Here is a 21768-nt window from a genome sequence, read left to right as displayed (position 1 = left end):
CCCCGTAGGCGTCATTTCTGCCCTTCATAACCTTTGCTTATGTATGTGGAAAATCATGGTTTGTCTTCCCTCTTCCATGCAGTTCCACATTGGGACTGTGCATGCAATTCCAATGTGTGCCTGCACGGAAGACCTCAATGAACACCAGTTAGACGTAACTGTTAAACTGCAGCCCAGTTATACTGATGCACAGAGAGGAATATGCACTTCACATAGACAATTGTATTGCCTGTACATATTGAACATATGAAGCTGCCTTATACTGAATCAGACCAATGTCCCATCAAGGTCAGTATTGACTACTCAGGCTGACAGCAGCTCTCCAGGATCTCTGGTAGAGGTCTTTCACACCACCTTCTACCTCATCCTTTAAACTGGAGATGCCAGGGACTGAACTTGGGACCTTCTGCTTGCCAAGCAGATGCTCTACCACTAAGCCACGCCCCCTCCCCATCTTCTGACTCAATAATTTTCAGCTGTCTGCAAAGTGTCTGAATGCCCACCAGCCTCTCAGTTCATCTCCTTCATGTGATGATGGGGTTTCTCACTTAAAAAAGGAGGACCTTTTTCCAAAAATTGGAAGAAATATGTACAATATATTAATTGTATGTCTTTGCTGAACAGTTTGAACTGGTTAATTTTGTTCTGCGTTAGCTGCTTTGTGGATCCTTCTCAAATCAAAAGACAAGATTAAAATTAATTAAAAATTCAGGCTGCAAGTAACTAGTTAGCCTCAACGGTGCACTGTGCTTTGATTTCCAAACATCTTTCTAGGGGAACAAGACAGGAATGGGGACGAATATATGAGCAGCAGAGAACTGGGAGTATCAGGTGGGAAGGGGAGGTCAGGTTGAATGTGGCTAACCCCTGTGCCTCGACTCGTCATTTGGGTCCTCCGTCATGTTCATTTCATTTCTGTTTTTAATCCCTTGCTAGCACTAAATTCCATTTCAACACTTTTGGTTGATTTACATATACCCAGGAAGCGCACACGCGCACACAGAATTGCATGCTCGGGTTTTAAATTTTATTTATTTTTAATTCTTTTTTTCTTGCACCTCTACATCCCTGCAGTGATTCATTCTGATGTTGTGTGATGATTTCAGATGGATTATGAAGGCCCTCGTTTCCAGGATCTCAAAATAGCCACAATTTTGTTTTGTTTTTTAGGGTTTTGTTACCCTACAGAATAAGCAGTCTAGCTGTACTGATGCAGCGGTGTAAATTCCCCTTACCCATATTTAAAATTAAGAAGGTTGTGAGAGTGAATGACACAAGGCAGACAACACAAAGTCCAACATGTACCAGCCTCCCCACCACACACACACATAGAATCATAGAGTTGGAAGGGACCACCAGGGCCATCACGTCCAGCTCCCTGCACAATGCAGGAAATTCACAACTACCTCCCCCCTCCACACCCCTAGTGACCAGAAGATGGCCAAGAAGCCCTCCCTCTCATCATCTGCCTAAGGTCACAGAATCAGCATTGCTGACAGATGGCTCTCTAACTACATCTTGGAGGAGATGCAAAGTAATTTCTGGTGTAGATTTGTGTTTATTCATGGTTTTCCTATACCCTAGGCTCCTTTCTAAAAAGTATATCGTCCTCCTGATGTTTAAAGGTCATGAGAATAATTTTGGAAGAAAGAAAACATTCCCTCCCCCCAAATTCTCTGTATTCTTCAATCTTTTCCACATCGTCTGGAAGCTGGAATTTTGAGATGCGCTGTTGTAACCAGAAGAGGGCAGTATGGCAATAACAATAGACGTGATCTTTTCCAGTTTTTTAAGTTTGATATTGCCTTCATGAAATTAGGAATGTTATTAAAGGAAACATTTCCTCCACCTTTCTCGCCATTCATGGTAACTCAAAGCGGTTTATATCATCAGTTACAAATATGAATAACCAACTTCACAGGGTTGTTGTGAGGAATGAGTACATTGTGAAGATTGTGAAGTGCTTTGCCTACAAGAATGTCTATAAAAATTATTTTCAGGAGGGCAGCTGTGTTGGTCTGCAGAAGAACAGCTAGGTTTGAGTCCAGAAGTCCCTTAGAGACCAATGAGATTTTGGGGGTCTGAGCTTTCAAGAGTCACAACTCTCATATCTGATAAAGGGAGCTTTGACTCTCGGAAGAAGAAGGAGAAGAGCTGGGTTTTTAATGCCGACTTTCTCTACCACTTAAAGAAGAATCAAACTGGCTTACAATAACCTTCCCTTCCTCTCCCCACAACAGACACCAGGTGAGGTAGGTGGGGCTGAGAGAGCTGTGACTTGCCCAAGATCACCCATCTGGCTTCATGTGGAGGAGTGGGGAATAACAGCTTCTCCAGATTATAGTCCACCGCTCTTAACCACTGCACCACACTGGGTCTCCTTATACCCCCAAAAGCTTATTGTGTGTGTGTTAAGTGCCGTCAAGTCGCTTCCGACTCATGGCGACCCTATGAATGAAAGTCCTCCAAAATGTCCTGTCTTTGAAAAGCTTATTACCTCCAAAATATTGGTCTCTAAGGTGCTACTGGACTCGAATCCATACAAATTGTGAATGTGTCTGTTCTTAATTTGTCAAATACTCTGAGATTGTCCCGGTTGCCGGCTGTGGGGCTGTGCTTGTCTCTCACCGTGGTCTGTTGGCTATTCAAAATTAATCTTTGTTCACAGGCCCGGTGGGAATGGCAGCTGCTGCTGCCGTGGCGACAGGTAAAAAACGGAAGCGCCCCCACGTTTTTGAGTCCAACCCCTCGATCCGCAAGAGGCAGCAGACGCGTTTGTTACGGTAAGGGTGTGCTTTTGCCATAGGTCCCGATATGGGGGGGGGGGCAACTTCTTAATCGACATGGGGAAGCTCTTTGGCCTGAGGCCCACATCTTGGCTTCTGCCTTCCATCCCTTCCTCTGGAGAAAGTTTTGCAGCTTCTCTGTTTTTAAAGACTCCCTTCAGATTATCTGCCTACATTTATTGGAAAAGACCTCTGGGTGAGCAGCTGCCCTATGAGGAGCGGTTAAAACGCATAGGGCTTTTTAGCTTGGAAAGAAGGCGGTTAAGGGGAGATATGATACAGGTCTATAAAATTATGCATGGCATGGAGAAAGTGGACAGGGAGGAGTTTTTCTCCCTCTTTCATAATACCACAATGCAGGGTCATCTGCTGAAACTGGAAGGTGAGAGGTTCAAAACAGGTAAAAGCAAGTCTTCACACAATGCATAGTTAAATTGTGGAAGTCCCTGCCCCAGGATGTGGTGATGGCTGCCAACTTGGAAGGCTTTAAGAGGGGAGTGGACATGTTCATGGAGGAGAGTATTCATGGCTACTAGTCAAAATGGATACTAGTCATGATGCATCCCTATTCTCTCCAGGATCAGAGGAGCTTGCCTATTATATCAGGTGCTGTGGAACGCAGGCAGGACAATGCTGCTGCAGTCATCTTTCTTGTGGGCTTTCTAGAGGCACCTGGTTGGCCACTGTGTGAACAGACTGCTGGACGTGATGGACTTTAGAATCACAGAATCATAGAGTTGGAAGGGACCACCAGGGTCATCTAGTTCAACCCCCTGCACAATGCAGGAAATTAACAACTACCTCCCCCCACATCCCTATTGACCCCAACCCTCCCTCCGCCATGCAGGATCCCACAATCAAAGCACTCCTGACAGATGGCCATCTAGCCTCTGCTTAAAGACCTCCAAAGACGGGGACTCCACCACCCTCCGAGGCAGCACATTCCACCATCGAACAGCCCTCACCGTCAGAAAGTTCTTCCTAATGTTTAGGTGGAATCGCTTTTCTCTTAGTTTAAATCCATTACTCCGTGTCCTAGTCTCTGGAGCAACAGAGAACAAACTAGTTCCCTCAACCTTGGTCTGCTCCAGCAGGGCCTTTCTTATGTTCTAATGAGACTTCCCAGAGAAGTTATCCTTGGCTGGACTCCGCACTGAAGACACCGGCTAGCATCATTCATATCTGAGCTTGTTCGGTTTTCCATGTCTTGACCAGTGTCTGCTGACACAATTTGGCCCCGCTTTAAAAATATGGTAAGCAGTTTTCTGTCTGATAAATGCCACCACGTTCAAAAGAGGAACATTGGTTTTGATTGGACGACAAGGTGGTATTATTTTGCTCCAGCTGGGTTGCTTTCCCTGCATCTTGATGATGCATGCATTTTATCACCTGCTCATGCAGGTACTCGGGGAAAGGATTTTCCACTGGGATGCTCCAGAGTTCTCTAGATAAACCAGCATTTTCCAAATTGGGCCCTGGGAGAAAGTGTATTGTTCTCCATTTCTTTCTTTCACATGAATACATGAAGCTGCCTTATACTGAACCAGACCCTTGGTCCATCAAAGTCGGTATTGTCTACTCAGACTGCAGACCGGCAGCAGCTCTCCAGGGTCTGAGGCTGGGGTCTTTCACATCACCTACTTGCCTGGTCCCTTTAACTGGAGATGCAGGGGATTGAACCTGGGACCTTCTGCATGCCAAGCAGATGCTCTTCCATTGAGCCAACTCCCCCAAGTCTGCTGAAACCCATCCGAGGCATTCAGTTCCCCTGTACTGCGATGGGGAGAATGGTCAGAAAAATGCCTGATGCTGAACTCGAAGAATTGTTCGTGCTTCAAGCTGTCAGCTGTGGCAAATGTCAATGTTTGTGCTGCTCTTTGCTGTAAATGCACCCTTCATCTTGAACTGAAGTCATAGTGTATGACTCATGGGCTCCACAGGGCCCACCCACACCTTTCCTAGTGGCCAAGTGTTTTTAGAAAATGGGCTTGGCCAGGTGGGGCTTTCCCCCAGCAAGCCTTCTGATTGGCCATTGGAGGTTTGACACTATACAGAGGTATAGTGTCCAGATCACGTGAAGTGATGGTATTGCTTTACTCTGCTCTGGTTGGACCTCACCTAGAGTACTGTGTTCAGTTTTGGGCAATGTAGACAAGCTGGAAAGTGTCCAGAGGAGGGTGACAAAGATGGTGAGGGGTCTGGAGACCAAGTCCTATGAGGCAAGGTTGAAGGAGCTGGGTACGTTTAGCCTGGAGAGAAGAGTGAGGGGTTATATGATAACCATCTTCAAGTACTTGAAGGGCTGTCATAGAGAGGATGGTGCCAAGTCGTTTTCTGTGGCCCCAGAAGCTCGGACCAGAACCAACGGGTTGAAATTAAATCAACAGAGTTTCCCTCTAGACATTAGAAAACAGAGTTTTCCCTCTAACTTTATAACAGAGTGGTTCCTCAGTGGAACAGGCTTCCTCGGGAGGTGGTGAGCTCTCCTTCCCTGGAGGTTTTTAAGCAGAGGCTAGATGGCCATCTGTCAGCAATGCTGATTCTGTGGCCTTAGGCAGATGATGAGAGGGAGGGCATCTTGGCCATCTTCTGGGCATGGAGTAGGGGTCACTGGGGGTGTGGGGTGGGCGGGTAGTTGTGAATTTCCTGCATTGTGCAGGGGGTTAGATTTGATTACCCTGGTGGTCCCTTCCAACTCTATAATTGTATGATTGGCTGTACAGGTTTTTAAAAAGGTTGTTTTGGCCACAGCCGCCACCACAGCACATGGATCTGCTGCCACGATTTTTTGGCTGGCTCCGCCTCCCGCGCCAGCCATTTTGAAACAGCTGTTTTGGGGCTGTGCACACCACAGTGTGTCATAATTCCAAAAAGCTTAGGGACCCCCTGGTGTATGACATGATCTCCTGAGCCCCTGGAGGTGGCCCATCTGAATAAACAAACGTTATCTCTCAAATTTTGCTTCCAAATCTTCCAAAGAAGAATAAAGTTAAGTGCTAGCAGAGAGCTGCCGCATTTCCCACGGAGGGACTTGTCCCTCAAGGGGAGCTCTGATGCAAGACGCAGCCGAATATACGCATTTCCCTGGGCCTGCTGTTGCAATGTGTTGCCGAGTCTTGCTCAGTGCAGCGAAGCGTCCTTGGAATAATTCTGGCAGTGCCTTTGTGCAATTTTGCGGTCCCCGGGCTCGTAAAATGTGTGCTGCACACAGTATTAGAAGAAGAGTTGGTTTTTATATGCCGACTTTCTCCACCACTTAAAGGGAGAATCAAACTGGCTTACAATCGCCTTCCCTTCCCCTCCCCACAACAGACACCCTGTGAGGTAGGTGGGGCTGAGACAGCTGTGGCTAGCACAAGATAACCTGTGTGTAGGAGTGGGGAAACCAGCCTAGTCCATCAGATTAGAGTCTGCTGCTCATGTGGAGGAGTGGGGAATTAAACCCGGTTCTCCAGATCATAGTCCACCGCTCTAAACCAACTCTCTTAACCACTACATCATGCTGGTTCTCTCTATTATAATGGACTGACATATTCTTGAACACAATTTGAGTGCCTCCCATTTTCAAGATTCTTGCGCCTCTCTCTCTCTGTATATTTGGTGCATTTATATCTTGCCTTTCAACAAAAAGCCCTGGGAGCAGCTCACAAAACCAGGTTAAATGATTCTCATTTCTAAGTTAAACACCTGAGAAGAGGATGAGTTTTGCCTGGTGCCTAAATGTTTTTATTTATTTATTCATTTGTTTTATTTAATCAGCCCCAATAGCCCCGCTCCAACAGAGCTTGAAAGCTAAGCAAGGGTGCTTGTGGTTAGTACTTGGATAGGAGACCACTAAGGAAGGCTGGGGCTGCTATGCAGAGGAAGGCAATGGCAAACCACCTCTGCTCATCTCTTGCCTGGAACGTCTGGTGGATGGGGTCTCCACGAGTCAGTTTCGACTCCATGGCACCTTCTTCTTATTAATCCAAATTGAAAACCTACATAATATTTTTTTAAAACCCAATAACCCCCTTCTCCCTAAATACAAAAAAGCCTGCAGCCTAAGGGTAAAGGTAGTCCCCTGTGCAAGTACCAGGTCATTCCTGACTCATGGAGAGACGTCACATCCCGACGTTTACTAGGCAGACTGTGTTTACGGGGTGGTTTGCCATTGCCTTCCCCAGTCATCTACACTTTACCCCCAGCAAGCTGGGTAGCCTTCAGCCTACACCCCTTTAAAAGCCCTAGGAAGTAAAATGGCATTGCAGCAGCTCCTAAAAGCTAGCGACAGCTCACTCCTCACCTCTTCAGGGAACAGGTTCCCTAAGTCAAGAGCAGCAGTAGAAAAAGCACGGTCAGCGCCAGGTGGGATAACCTTAAGCAGGGATCTGAAGAAGTGAGCTGTGGTTCATGGAAGCTCCTACCCTGCCAGAAATTTTGTTAGTCTTTAAGGTTCTACTGGACCCTGGCTCTTTTCTACTGAAGAAGTGAGCTGTGGCTCACAAAAGCTCCTACCCTGCCAAAAGTTTTGTTTGTCTTTAAGGTGCTGCTGGACTCTGGCTCTTTTCTTAAGCAAGGAAACAGCCAGCAGATGGCACCCTGAGGATTACAGTCGGCTCATGTAGGCATATGGAAAGAGATGGTCCCACCCATGATTAGACCCTAGCCCGTGGAAGGGCATTAAAGTTTATAACCAGGGCCTTGAACTGAACTTAAGAACATAAGGAAAACCCTGCTGGATCAGCCCCAGGCCCATCAAGTCCAGCAGTCTGTCCACAAAGTGGCCAACCAGGTGCCTCCAGGAAGCCCACAAGCAAGATGACTGCAGCAGCATTTATCCTGCCTGTGTTCCAAAGCAGAGTAGGAGTTGGTTTTTATATGCTGACTTTTCCTACCACTTAAGGGAGAATCAAACTGACTTACAATCACCTTCCCTTCCCCTCCCTACAACAGACACCCTGTGAGGTAGGTAGTATTTAGTATGAGTAGAAGAAGAGTTGGTTTTTATATGCTGACTTTCTCTTCCACTTAAGGAATCATCAAACTGACTTACAATCACCTTCCCTTCCCCTCCCCACAACAGACACCCTGTGAGGTAGGTGGGGCTGAGAGAATGTGACTTGCCCAAGGTCACCCTGCTGGCTTCATGTGTAGGAGTGGGGAAACCAACCCTGTTCACCAGATTAGCCTCCGCCACATATGTAGAGGAGTGGGGAATCAAACCCGGTTCTTCAGATAAGAGTCCACTTCTCTTAACCCCTACACCACTCTGGCACTTCTGAATGCCAGTTGCAATGAAAGAAGGGGAAGCCTTTGGCCTCCGTGCCCTTTCCTGGCCACTTTCCATGCTGGCAAACAGGAAGCTGCACCAGATGGGCCCTCTTTTATTTTATTTATCTGATCCAGCAGGGCCCTCTTTTATTTTATTTATTATGTTAGATTTTTATCCCGCCCTTTCCCGACCAAGGTCAGCCTTAGGGTGGCTCACATCCAGTAATACATTATTACGATTTATTAAATAACATGCCCCCCCCCCAAAAAAATAACCATAGTTAAAACCTAATTATAATCTAAAATAGATAATTGAAAACCAGAAAAAAATCCAAGCGAGACCCAGGTGGTGCCTTCGGTGGAATGCGCTACCTCGGGGGATGGGGGTGGAGTCCCCGTCTTTGGAGGTCTTTAAGCAGAGGTTGGATGGCCATCTGTTGGAAGCACTTTGATTGTGGGATCCTGCATGGCAGGGGTTTGGACTGGATGGCCCTTGTGGTCTCTTCCAACCTTGTGTGATTTTGGGATTTGTGATTTACTAGTGGGCAGGCAGGGCAGGCATAAATAAAGTACAATGAAGATGGAACAAAAATGGAGCAGAGAGGCCAGCCTATGATGGAACCAGCGCTGCCCTCAGCCATAGCCCTGGAGGAACATCTCCATCTTACAGGCCCTGTGGAATGGAGCTGAGTCCTGCAGGGCCCAGGCCTCACTTTTTATGTTCTTCAAGAACTGCTAGGTACTGTGGCCTGTGATTCATTCACAAGCTGCTGCGTTTCTCCCGCAAGGCCACCAGAGACAGCTTTCTTGCATCTGTTGACACGAACTCTTCTCCCAGGATGACAGAGAGGCACATTCGAGCACTCCTGGATCTTGCCAACAGTTGCTGCCTCCCTTGGAAGCCGCTCCGGTTTTGAACATTCATATCTTTGCTCTGTTCATGGCGACCACAACCTACCAGCGGCTGATTGCATTAACAGTACAATGTATTCAGAGGTACTCAGATCTACTCCAATCTACTAGGTTTAGGCTGGAGTAACTCTGTGCAGGATGGCGGGCACCGTTAACAGTCCAACCTAAGCAGAGCGATAAGTTTCTAGGTCCATTCAAGTGCTTGGAAGGGTGTAACTCTGATGGCACTCAATGGAAACTGCACATAAAGAAGGAAGGAAGAGCAACCTTCCCCCCCCCCCAAACAGTGGCCATCTCTCATCACATGCATGCAAACTGCATGCAAACTGCGAAGACAACCTGCATGCAAACTTGCCCATACAAATAAGCACGGGCCCCCACACCATAGAATCATAGAGTTGGAAGGGGCCATACAGGCCATACAATCCAACCCCCTGCTCAATGCAGGATCAGCCTAGAGCATCCCTGACAAGTGCTTGTCCAGCCTCTGCTTGAAGACTGCCAGTGAGGGTAGCTCACCACCTCCCTAGGCAGCCCATTCCCCTGTCCAACAACTCTTACTGTAAAAAACATTTCCTAATATCCAGCCGGTACCTCTCCGCCCACAATTTAAACATGGGTCCTATCCTCTGCTGCCAACAGGAACAGCTCCCTGCCCTCCTCTGAGTGACAGCCCTTCAAATGGTTAAGAGAGCAATCATGTCCCCCCTCAACCTTCTCTTCTCCAGACTAAACATTCCCAGCCCCCTCAGTCTTTCCTCGTAGGGCTTTGTCTCCAGGCCCTGGATCATCCATGCTTCCGTGGTGGCACTTGGTTTCCTCCTTCTGCTTCTACGAATGGGGAAGGAATTCTGGAGTGGGGGAGAGGGTGGATGAAGCCAATTATATAACAAAGAGAAAGATTTAATGCCCCAGCCACAAGAGAGAAGGCCGTGACTTCGCACAAGTGGAAAATGTTATTAAGCGCCAAATACAGCACGCGCTGCAGATTTCTGAAAGTCTCTGCTCCGGTTTGTTTCCAAAACAACTTGCCAGCTCTGGCAGGAAGACTTGTTTGAAAATAGAGGCAAAGTGTGGGACTGGGTCTTCGGTTCCCAGCGTGGCTACCAGGTTCTCCACCAGGGCGGCCTGGCACTGTACAGATTCAAACTGGATTACTTCACTGCACTCTGCGTCAGACATCTGATGAAGGGAGCTCTGACTCTCAAAAGCTTATACCCCGAAAATCTTGTAGATCTCTAAGGTGCTGTGTGTGTATATGTGTGTGTATGTGTGTGTGTGTGTTAAGTGCCACCAAGTCGCTTCCGACTCATGGCTACCCTATGAATCAGTGTCCTCCAAAACATCCTATCCTTAACAGCCTTGCTCAGGTCTTGCAAATTGAGGGCAGTGGCTTCCTTTCTAGAGTCAATCCATCTCTTGTTGGGTCTTCCTCTTTTCCTGCTTGCCCTCAGCTTTTCTTAGCATGACTGTGTTTTCCAGCGGCTCTGGTCTTCTCATAATGTGACCAAAGTACGACAGCCTCGGTTTAATCATTTTAGCTTCTAGGGTCAGTTCAGGCTTGATCTGATCTGTAACCCACTGATTTGTTTTTATGGCAGTCCAGGGTATCCGTAACACTCTCCTCCAACACCACATTTCAAAAGAATCTACTTTCTTCCTATCAGCTTTCTTCATTTTCCAGCTTTCACACCCATACATAGTAATAGGGAATACAATGGCATGAATTAGCTTGATCTCGGTTGCCAGTGTCTAGGCCACAGGCTTAGACATCTTTAAAAAGGGGATTAGACAAGATTCATGGTGGAGAGGTCTATCAGTGGCTACTAGTCATGGTGACTAAAGGGAACCTCCACATTCAGAGGCAGTCAACCTCTGAATGCCTGGAGGCAACTTCAGGGGAGGCCTCAGCCTCTATGCCTCTGGACCTCCAGAGGAACTGGTCGGCCACTGTGTGAGACAGGATGCTGGACTAGATGGACCACTTGTCTCCTCCAGCATTGCTCTTCTGATGCTCTTGTGAGAGGGGGAGAAAATGTCCTTTCTTTATAGCATAGAGAGTTTAAAGCGCAGAATCATTCATCCTTACAACAATCACCCTGTTAGGTAGGTCAGTATAATGAATCTTTCATTACGATGGGGGAGAGCAGCTGAGAAATGTGACTTGCCTAAGATGGCCTGCTGATTTTGAGAGGGAAGAAGAATTTGAATGCGGGATAACCTGGTTGGTGGGGGAGGGGCCATGGCTCAGTGGCAGAACCTCTGCTTGGCATGCAGAAGGTCCCAGGTTCAATCCCTGGCATCTCCAGTTAAAAGGCCCAGACAGTAAGTGGCGTGAAAGACCTCAGCCTGAGTTCCCTGAAAGCCACTGCTTGTCAAAGTAGACAATACTGATTTTGGCCTTTTATGCTTGGCCGTTTCCCTCGCGGTCACCCCTCCAATGACTTGGTTTTGGTTATGCATGCCATTTCTGGCTCTCAGACGTCGCCTTGCTCTCCACCTGCCTTTCCCCACATTTTCGGAGACCTGTTTTATCTCGAATTTGAAAACACGGGAAAACGGGGTGGGGGGAGTTCGGCAACCTCTGACGGCTGGAAACTGCATACTTAATTCAAACAAAGACCCGAAGTCATTGTAGGGGTGACCGCAATGGAAACAGCCATGCATAAAAGGCCTTTGATGTACCAAGGGTCTGATTCGGTATAAAGCAACTTCATGTGTTCATGTACCTGGTTCATAGCTGAATGTTTCTGTCGCAGTAGCTCTTTTTATCCAAGATATTTATTAGGGAAACCCCTGAATTAATGGGTAATCACTCGCTGGTACAGAAAGGGGTGGTTTTTTTTTTAATGTGATAGCAATCCTGATTGTGTAAAGAAACCCTCATGGTGTGGGTAGACAGAGGTTGCAGGCAGCCGTGTAGATGCAAATCAAAATTGAAAAACGAGCAAAAGCCACACAATACCTTTTAGTGGGACTGATTAAAATGACGCAGAACTGTCAGGAAGCTTGCAGGTTCTCTGGAACTCTTTTGTCAGGCTGGATATTACAAAAATAAAAGAAGGGGGAGGGAGAAGCAGATGTCTAAGGTCGGGGTCTTAAGACCTTGTCTTGTCAGCATCCCGTGCAAAATGCTGACCAGAATGGGCAGATTTAAAATGGTGCTGGTGTCAGGTTGCACCCCTAGCATTCTGGGAGCAAGAAGCAAAAAATTGATTCCTCTCTCTGGAGGCGCACGGTAGCATCTTTCCTCTTAACGGATGAGGTCTAGAAGCAGCCACCTTCAGGCTGGGTCTTGGGTTTGAAGAATATTGGGGCCCCCACAAGAATTGTTCTCCTGCTTTTGGGGTGGGGCTTGGTAGGGCTAACAGAATTCCAGGCTATGCCGCTCTTGCCTTTATCTTCCAGTCTGTTTCTGAGGATAGATGGAAAGGCACCAGGTAGGGTTGCCAGCTCCCAGTTGAGACATTGCTGGAGATTTGTGTGTGTGGGGGGAGCCTGGAGAAGGTGGAGTTTGGGGAGGAGAGGGACCTCAGCAGTGCATAACGCCATAGCGTTTGCCCTCCGAAGCAGCCTTTTTTTCCAAGGGAACTGATCTCTGTTGTTTGGAGCTAAGTTGTAATTCCAGGAGATATCCAGGCTTAAGTACCCTCAGGTCAAGAACAAACATATATAAGGGCCAAAATTAATACTAAGTGCAAATGATCTTCTGCAATTATTTATAATGAATTTATTACAAAGAATCAGTAACTTATATACAGCCCTGCTATAGCCTGTATATTTCTATTATAAATATGGACATATAACACAAATAGTCACAAAATAACAACCAGACAATTAGACCAAAACTAAGACCAAACATGTTTTGGCCATGTGGCCTTCTTCAGTGGTCTAAATCCATTAAAATCCAGAATACAATTATACCATTATATAGATATACAAATATATGTCAGTATAACAGTCTTTATGACTGAGTAAAAGTGATGTTTATAAAATATAAAGTTTACTTATAAACACCATCCAGGTTTTCCTTTTCAATTGTAGGCTTCAATAAATCTGAAAATTTAATTCCTTTTATAAAACCCTCCTTAATGGGGAGATGTTGGATTTCTTGCCTACTGTGGTGCAATGATCAGGGTATCTCAGTCATAAAGATGTCATCAAGACAGAATAAGTGAAGCGGTATATCCAGGCCCCACCTGGAGGTTGGCAACCCTAGCATTGGGGGGTATTCTGCCAGTTTCCCCCTCCCTTTTTGCCCCTTGTTGTTCATGAGAGTCATCTGACTTCAAGGAACAAAATTGTGGGGCATGTGGTGGTGGTGGTGGTGGGGGAAGAGAAGTCCCACTCCACGAAATCTACAGGTGAATCTTATAGGACACAAGGCCTTGTGTTTCTGCCTGCAAGTCATTCGTCCGGCTTCGATTCACTTCTGTGGATGGAAAGTCCTATTACCTTCCAGCAAATTCCACTGTCTCAGAGTGGGAAGACTGTTAGACAGTGTCAGAGAGCTTGGTGTACGTGGGGTCATCTGCTGGAGCTGGAGGACGAGAGATTCAAAACAGATCAAAGGAAGTATTTCTTCACACAATGCATAGTTAAATTGTGGAACTCCATGCCCCAGGATGTGGTGATGGATGTCAACTTGAAAGGCTTGAAGAGGGGAGTGGACATAGAATCATAGAGTTGGAGAGACCACCAGGGTCATCTAGTCCAACCCCCTGCACAATGCAGGAAATTCACAACGACCTCTCCCCCACCCCGTGACCCCTACTCCATGCCCAGAAGATGGCCAAGATGCCCTCCCTCTCATGATCTGCCTAAGTTCACAGAATCAGCATTGCTGTCAGATGGCCATCTAGCCTGTGCTTAAAAACCTCCAGGGAAGGAGAGCCCACCACCTCCCCTGTTCCACTGAGGAACTGCTCTAACTGTTAGAAAGTTCTTCCTAATGTTTAGATGGAAACTTTTTTCATTTAATTTCAACCCGTTGGTTCTGGTCCGACCTTCTGGGGCAACAGAAAACCACTCGGCACCATCCTCTCCATGACAGACCTTCAAGTATTTGAAGATGGTTATCATATCACCTCTCAGTCTTCTCATGTTCATGGAGGAGAGGAGTGTTCTTGGCTACTAATCAAAATGAATACTAGTCATAATGCACACCCATTCTCTATAGTATCAGAGGAGCATACCTATTATATCAGGTGCTGTGGAACACAAGCAGGATAATGCTTCTGCAGTCATCTTGTTTGTGGGCTTCTCAGAGGCACTGGTTGGCCCCTATGTGAACAGACTGCTGGACTTGACGGGCTTGGGTCTGATCCAGCAGGGCCTTTCTGATGTTCTTAACACAGGCAGGACAATGCTGCTGCAGTCGTCTTGTTTGTGGGCTTCCTAGAGGCCCCTGGTTGGCCACTGTGTGAACAGACTTGATGGGCCTTGGTCTGATCCAGCAGGGCCTTTCTTACGTTCTTATGCAGTCATGATCAGGGATGAGCTGCCTCTGATGCCATCCTGCTGAATCATTCAACAGGCGGCCATTGGTTTTTCAGTGAGGGCAGGCGGCCGCATGGTCCTTCTACAAAGCAAGCAATCATTCCCGGCTAGCTGTCCTTGGGCAGCTGCTGGCCGTGCTTGTGTGTCCTTGCAAAGTGTTCTATCCCTGGTCATATCAACCGCTGTAATAGGCATGGTCAGGAGAAGACAGTGACGCTTCCTAACCTTTCTCTTTGCCCTCCCTCTGCAGAAAGCTCCGGGCCACGCTGGACGAGTACACCACCCGCGTGGGGCAGCAAGCCATCGTCCTCTGCATCTCGCCCTCCAAGCCCAACCCTGTGTTTAAAGTGTTTGGCGCGGCACCCCTGGAGAACGTGGTAAGTGTCTTGCAACCCATTTTTTTTCAGTATATCTTGATGAGTGAGTACCGTGAAAGGAATACTTCTATAGGAGCCTAAGATTATAAATGCAACTCTGGATGAAATATATGTAAACGAATTTTAGACTTTACAATTTACAAATGTCAGCTTACTCAGCCGAAAGATTGCAGTTTTCTTATACATTCGTGCACTTTCAAAAAAGGCATAGAATTGTATTATTTGGACCACTGAAGAAGGCTTCACAGCCAAAACGCGTATGGTCTGAGCTGTGATATTGTTTGGGTATAATGTCACACTGCTGTAATGTTGTGTTTTTATGTTTATTTGGCATGTTCAGCACAGATACATGGAAGCTAGAACAGGGCAACGTACAAGTTGTTTATATTAATTTTGTGTTTGTATTAAATTTATTATATATTATTCACAAAATCACTTGTATCAGTATTAGCCCATGATTTCATGTTGATTCCTTACCTTTTGGGTACCTTATTCAAGTGACTTGAAACCCCATCACCCCCGCTGTCTGGAGAATGTATTCTCCTGCTGTGAATGCTGAGCTGTCTGCGGCCCACATCCCTCCAATCCCCCAGGCGCATCTCCCAACTCAGAAACAAGGGGACCCAACGCCACACTGCAAAATGCCTGGAGTAGGCAGAAAGCAGTGAAGACCATTGGAGGGGCGACAGGAAGGAGATGAGAGCGCTCATGGGGTGGGCATCTCATGGGTCATAGAGTCATACAGTGATAGAGTTGGAAGGGACCACCAGGGTCATCTAGTCCAACCCCCTGCACAATGCAGGAAATTCACCTCCCTAACCCTACCTGCCCCCCACATACACCCAGTGACCCCTACTCCATGCCCAGAAGATGGGAAAAAACCCTTCAGGATCCCTGGCCAATCTGGCCTGGAGGAGTATTGCTTCCTGACCCCAAAGTGGCAATTGGCACTACCCTGGGCGTGCAAGAAAGGGCCATGAGAGCCAAGTACTGGCTCGTCGCTTCCTGCCCTCTCTCATGATCTGCCTAAGTTCACAGAATCGGCATTGCTGTCAGATGGCCATTTAGTCTCTGCTTAAAAACCTCCAGGGAAGGAGAGCCCACCACCTCCCGAGGAAGCCTGTTCCTCTGAGGAACCACTCCAACTGTTAGAAAGTTCTTCCTAATGTCTAGACGGAAACTCTTTTGATTTAATTTCAACCCATTGGTTCTGGTCCGACCTTCTGGGGCAACAGAAAACAACTCGGCATCAACCTCTATATGACAGCCCTTCAAGTCCTTGATGGTTATCATATCCCCTCTCAGTCGTCTCCTCTCCATTCAAGTGGGGGAGTCTTAGCACCATCATTGAGCGCCTTTGTCATCAAGATAGTTTCAGATAAATACAGTAATATTTATCACCAACGTCGTGTAGTAGTTAAAAGCAGTAGTTTGGAGCAGTGGAGTCTGATCTGGAGAACTGTGTTTGATTCCCAACTCCTCCACATGAGTGGTGGAGGCTAATCTGATGAACTGGATTTGTTTCTCCACTCCTACACTGGAAGCCAACTGGATGACCTTGGGCTAATCACACCCTCTCAGCCCCACCTACCTCACAGGGTGTCTGTTGTGGGTTGGGGAAGGGAAGGTGATTGTAAGTCAGTTTGCTGATTCCTTAAGTGGAAGAGAAAGTCAGCATATAAAAACCAACTCTTCTTCTACTCATACTAAATACTAATAAATCCAAATAAGCCCAAATCCAAAGAGAGTTGGTTGAAGCCCCACTGAAATCAATAGGAAAAGTCCATTGTAATTTAAAGTTTATGGATGCAATGTGAATTAAGCACAGTTCTCTGGATTAGGACCACGATCTTCATCCTAATAGCAATTCATTGTTATTTATGATAGCCTAAAACCAGCACTTGGACTAAACTCTGTGCTCCAGGCATTTAATAAAAGGTGACAGTGACTTCTCTCCCTCGCCCCAGTTTTTTGACTTTTTGGCACTTAATTTCAGAGGGGAGCCATGTTGATCAGCAGCAGAACAGCTAGATCTGAGTCCAGTTGCAGCAGTATCTGACAGAACGAGCTTTGAGTCTCGAAAGCTTATACCCCCCAAAATCTTGTTGGTCTCCAAGGAGTTACTGAGCTCAAATCTACGGTACCTGTTCATCATCAAGGACTTGGCAGATACCAAACTGATCATCTCACCTAACCTTTGGAGTCTCAGACATTCCCAACAGTTGCTAATCTGACCTTTTCATAGAATCATAGAGTTGGAAGGGACCACCAGGGTCATTAGTCCAACACCCTGCACAATGCAGGAAATTCACAACTACCTGCCCCACCACACACCCGCAGTGACCCCTAATCCATGCCCAGAAGATGGCCAAGATGCCCTCCCTCTCATCATCTGCCTGAGTTCACAGAATCAGCAATGGTGACAGATGGCCATCCAGCCTCTTCTTAAAAACCTCCAGGGTTCTTCCTAATGTCGAGAGGGAAACACTTTTGATTTAATTTCAACCCGTTGGTTCTGGTCCGACCTTCTGGGGCAACAGAAAACAACTCAGCACCTTCCTCTATATGACAGCCCTTCAAGTACTTGAAGATGGTTATCAAATCACCTCTCAGTCTTCTCCTCTTCAGGCTAAACATATCCAGCTCCTTTTTCTTGAGTCTCTCCAAGGAACAGCTAGATCCGAGTCTGGCAGCACCTTAGAGATCAACAAGATTTTGGGGAATTTTGATTCTCGAAAGATTTTGGGGAGTTTTGACCCAAAAATCTTGTCGGCCTCTAAGGTGCTACTGCATTTGAATCTAGCCATTCTGTTGCAGACCAACATGGCTCCCCTCTGAAACTTCCTCCAAGGAAGGAGAAAATGCTGTTGCTTTCCCAGGCGGAGCTGGATGCCTTGCAGGATTGCACCATATCGGTACCGGGCATAACTTTCACAAATGATTTTGTTTTAAAGAAACAAACAAAAAATTAGTCTGGATCAACCTTCTCCCCCAATTTTTTTAAGCAGCTGGAGAGCTTCAGCTTTTTATTGTTTAAAGAAGAAAAGCATTTTTTCTAGAATCTGCTGCCTGAAGCGAAAGGTTCCTTCTGCTTCCTGATGAGGCCAACGCTTTGATTCGTTTGCATTCTCTGGGAGAGCCCTGTGCCCTAGGCACTAATGCTGCCCGGGTTACAGTCGGACTGTCACCAGCACATCACAATCGAATGCTTGTTGGCTCTTCCTTACCAACAGGTGTATGCACAAACAGGCAGGATGTGAGCACATGCTCCGTGATGTGTGAATGGGGCTTGTAACTGCGGCCTTCCCATAGTGCCGTTCCACAGTTGGACCAGAACCAACTGGTTGAAATTAAATCAAAAGAGTTTCCATCTAGATATTAGGAAGACATTAGTAGCCATGACTACTCCTCACCTCAATGAATATGAGAAGACTGAGAGGTGATATGATAACCATCTTCTTGAAGGGCTGTCGTATAGAGGAGGGTGCCGAGTGGTTTTCTGTTGCCCCAGAAGGTCAGACCAGAACCAACGGGTTGAAATTAAATGAAAAAAAGTATCCATCTAAACATCAGGAAGAACTTTCTAACAGTTAGAGCTGTTCCTCAGTAGAACAGGCTTCCTCAGGAGGTGGTGGGCTCTCCTTCCCTGGAGGTTTTTAAGCAGAGGTTAGATGGCCATCTGTCAGCAATGCTGATTCTATGACCGGAGGTAGATGATGAGAGGGAGGGCACCTTGGCCATCTTCTGGGCATGGAGTAGGGGTCACTGGGGGTGTGAGGGGGGAGGTGGTTGTGAATTTCCTGCCTTGTGCAGGGGGTTGGACTAGATGACCCTGGTGGTCCCTTCCTACTCTATGATTCTGTTCTATGATTCTACCTCCAAAGTTCTCTTGAAGTCACTGTCGGGCTCCTCCCGTTTGTGTTGCCTTCCGTTTCATCATCTCGTTTTAATGCGCTCCTGGTTTTGAGGGCTTCGGGGCCAGTGGGTATATTTACCTGGCAGCTGCGGCGTTGTTTGCTCGTTCCACTGTGCAGCGGCCTGAGGGAGGGGGGGTGCCCCCCTCTTGTTACTTAGCATCCTCTTCTCTCCTGTTGCTCTTCGCCTTGTTTACCCGAGCCCTTCCGATTCCCCACAGGTGCGCAAGTACAAGAGCATGATCCTGGAAGACCTGGAGTCAGCACTGTTGGAACACGCACCTGCGCCACAAGAGGTTAACTCCGAACTGCCCCCTCTCACCATCGATGGCATCCCGGTCTCCGTGGACAAGATGACCCAGGTAAGCCACCAGAAAGAAGTGGCAAAATGGAAGGTGGAAAAAAAGCAGCGAAGGGGAGCTCTGAAAATACCTTGTGCTTGTTGATTTCTTTCCAGTGGAGATTCGTTTGCTCTCTGTTACATACACGCAACTCCTTGGAGATGTATTTAGTTCTTTCTCTCCAGCGGGAGCCAGAGTGACTTTGACAAATGTTTCTGAATAAGGTGTTCACGTTGAGCTGCCTGTGGAAGAATAGTGAGTGCAGATCACAATCTTGGAATCACAGAGTTGGAAGGGACCACCAGGGTCATCTAGTCCAACTCCCTGCACAATGCAGGAAATTCACAACTACCTCCCCCGCACATCCCCAGTGATCCATACTCCCCCCCACACCCCCAGTGACCCATACATATGCTCAGAAGATGGCCAAGGTGCCCTCTCTCTCATGAACTGCCTAAGGTCATAGAATCAGCATTGCTGACAGATGGCCATCCAGCCTCTGCTTAAAAACCTCCAGGGAAGGAGAGCTCACCATCTCCCGAGGAAGCCTGTTCCACTGAGGAATCATAAAATCATAGAGTTGGAAGGGGCCACCAGGGTCATTTAATGCAACCCCCTGCACAATGCCGGAAATTCACAACCACCTCCCCCCACCCCCCAGTGACCCCTACTCCATGGCCTGAAGATGGCCAAGGTGCCCTCCCTCTCATGATCTTTAAGGAGTCTCAAAGCGGCTTACAATTACCTTCTCTTCCCCTCCTTGCAACAGATACTTTGTGAGGTAGGTGAGGCTGAGAGAGTTTGGAGAGAACTGTAACTAGCTCAAGGTCACACAGCAGGCTGCAGGTGGAAGAATGGGGAATTGAACCCGGTTCTCCAGATTAGAGTCCACCGCTTTAACCACCACTCTTAACTGCTATACCATGGTGGGGAGGTGGGGAGGCCAGCACAGATGGACAACCGTAGCTGCCCTCAGTTATAAGCCTGGTGGAATAGCTTCATTTTGCAGGCCCTGCGGAATTCCTTAAGGTCCCGCAGGGCCCTGATCTCATTAGGGAAGGCATTTCACCAGGCACTCTGAGTTCCTTGGAGGAAAGACGGCATAAAAGTGCCTGCCCCCTGTCTCCTAATACTAGAACGCGGGGTCATCTACTGAAGCTGGAGGGTGAGAGGCTCAAAATAGAGAAAAGGAAGTATTTCTTCACACAGCGCAAAGTTAAATTGTGGGACTCCCTGCCCCAGGATATGGTGATGGCTGCCAACTTGGAAGGCTTTAAGAGGGGAGAGGACATGTTCATGGAGGAGAGGGCTATTCATGGCTACTAGTCAAAATGGATACTAGTCATGATGCACACCTATGCCAGGATCAGAGGAGCATGCCTAATATATGAGGTGCTTTGAAACACAGGCAGGATAATGCTGCTGCAGTCGCCTTGTTCATCTTGCTGGCCACTGTGTTGAACAGACTGCTGAACTTGATGGACCTCGGTCTGATCCAGCATGGCTTTTCTTATGTTCTTACGTGTTGAGAAAATAAGTATTGGCCAATGTGTACACGTAGTGAGGAGAATTGATGAGATACCTGTGAAACAGACGCCTCCATAAAGTTGGGTTTCCTGCCCATGGCTGTGCTGCCGTATGGGGTGTGAGCCCCGGGCGCTGTGGAGGTCCAGGCAGCCCTCTCGGGTTGCCAACTCTGGGTTGGGAAATTCTTGGAGATTTGGGGGTGAAGCCTGGGAAGGCCAGGGTTTGGGAGGGGACATTCCATAATGCCATAGAGTCCATCCTCTGAAGGACCCATTTTCTCCAGGGGAACTGATCTCTGTAGGCTCAAGATCAGTTGCAATTCTGGGGGATCTCCGTGCCACGCCCAGAGGTTGACAGCCCTACCCGAGGAACTGCAGGTGTTGTGGGGCCAGATTCATAGCCAGGTTCTCCCTGCAGCTGATGTTTGTTGGCTCTGTGCCTCTTGGAGCCGGAGGAGTCAAGCCGTGTTTCTGTAGGGATGGTAATTGGAGAGGCCCTCACGCTTGGGCAGGCAGAGGTGCTTTGCTCCTCTTGATTGTCTCCCTGGTGGTGCCTGCCAAGGCCCAGACTAGCACCTGCAGCGGCTTCAACTTCTCCGCTCCCGAGGACCGCTAATTAATCCATCTGGAAGCAAGGCACGGAGTGTGTAGCCGCCTGCCTCTTTCACCAAGTCAGAATCCACCTGACTTGGGTTGCCCCTCATCTCCGTTGCGACAGTCACGGCTTCCCATTAGCCAGCGTGGCGTAGTGGATAAGAGCTGGTGGTTTGGAGTGGTGGACTCTGATCTGGAGAACCGGGTTCGATTCCCCACTCCTCCACATGAAGCCAGCTGGGTGACCTTGGACTAGTCTCAGTTTTCCTAGAGCTCTCTCAGCCCCACCTCCCTCACAGGGAGTCTGTTGTAGGGAGGGGAAGGGAAGGTGATTGTCAAGTTTGAGTCTCCCTTAAGTGGTAGAGAAAGTCAGCATATAAAAACCAAGTCCTCGTCGTCATCTTCTCCTCCTCCTCTTTCTCCTCGGAGCAAGTGCAAGCAGACGAAAAATTATATTTCATTATTATTATTATCTGGTTATATATAGTCCACCTTTCTCACTAAGGCTCAGGGTGGATTACACAGTGTCAGTCAAGTGCAGTCAACTGGATGGGACATCCACATGA

At 47.5% G+C, this 21768-nt stretch overlaps 1 protein-coding gene across 3 annotated transcripts in view; it reads left to right on the top strand.

Moving 5' to 3' along the window:
- The window catches only part of NRF1 (nuclear respiratory factor 1), a 79086-nt gene that overhangs the window by 20445 nt on the left and 36873 nt on the right, over window positions 1-21768 (top strand). For all 3 annotated transcript variants that reach the window (XM_056845879.1, XM_056845880.1, XM_056845881.1), the window contains exons 3-5: window positions 2669-2783; window positions 14701-14827; window positions 18963-19103. In XM_056845879.1, the coding sequence (XP_056701857.1) occupies window positions 2669-2783; window positions 14701-14827; window positions 18963-19103 (383 nt within the window). The remainder of the gene's footprint in view (window positions 1-2668; window positions 2784-14700; window positions 14828-18962; window positions 19104-21768) is intronic.

Source organism: Euleptes europaea, chromosome 3 (assembly GCF_029931775.1).
Source record: "Euleptes europaea isolate rEulEur1 chromosome 3, rEulEur1.hap1, whole genome shotgun sequence".
NCBI lineage: Eukaryota > Metazoa > Chordata > Lepidosauria > Squamata > Sphaerodactylidae > Euleptes > Euleptes europaea.
Note: the sequence above shows the minus strand (reverse complement) of the source record. Positions and strands in the feature narration are given on the sequence as shown.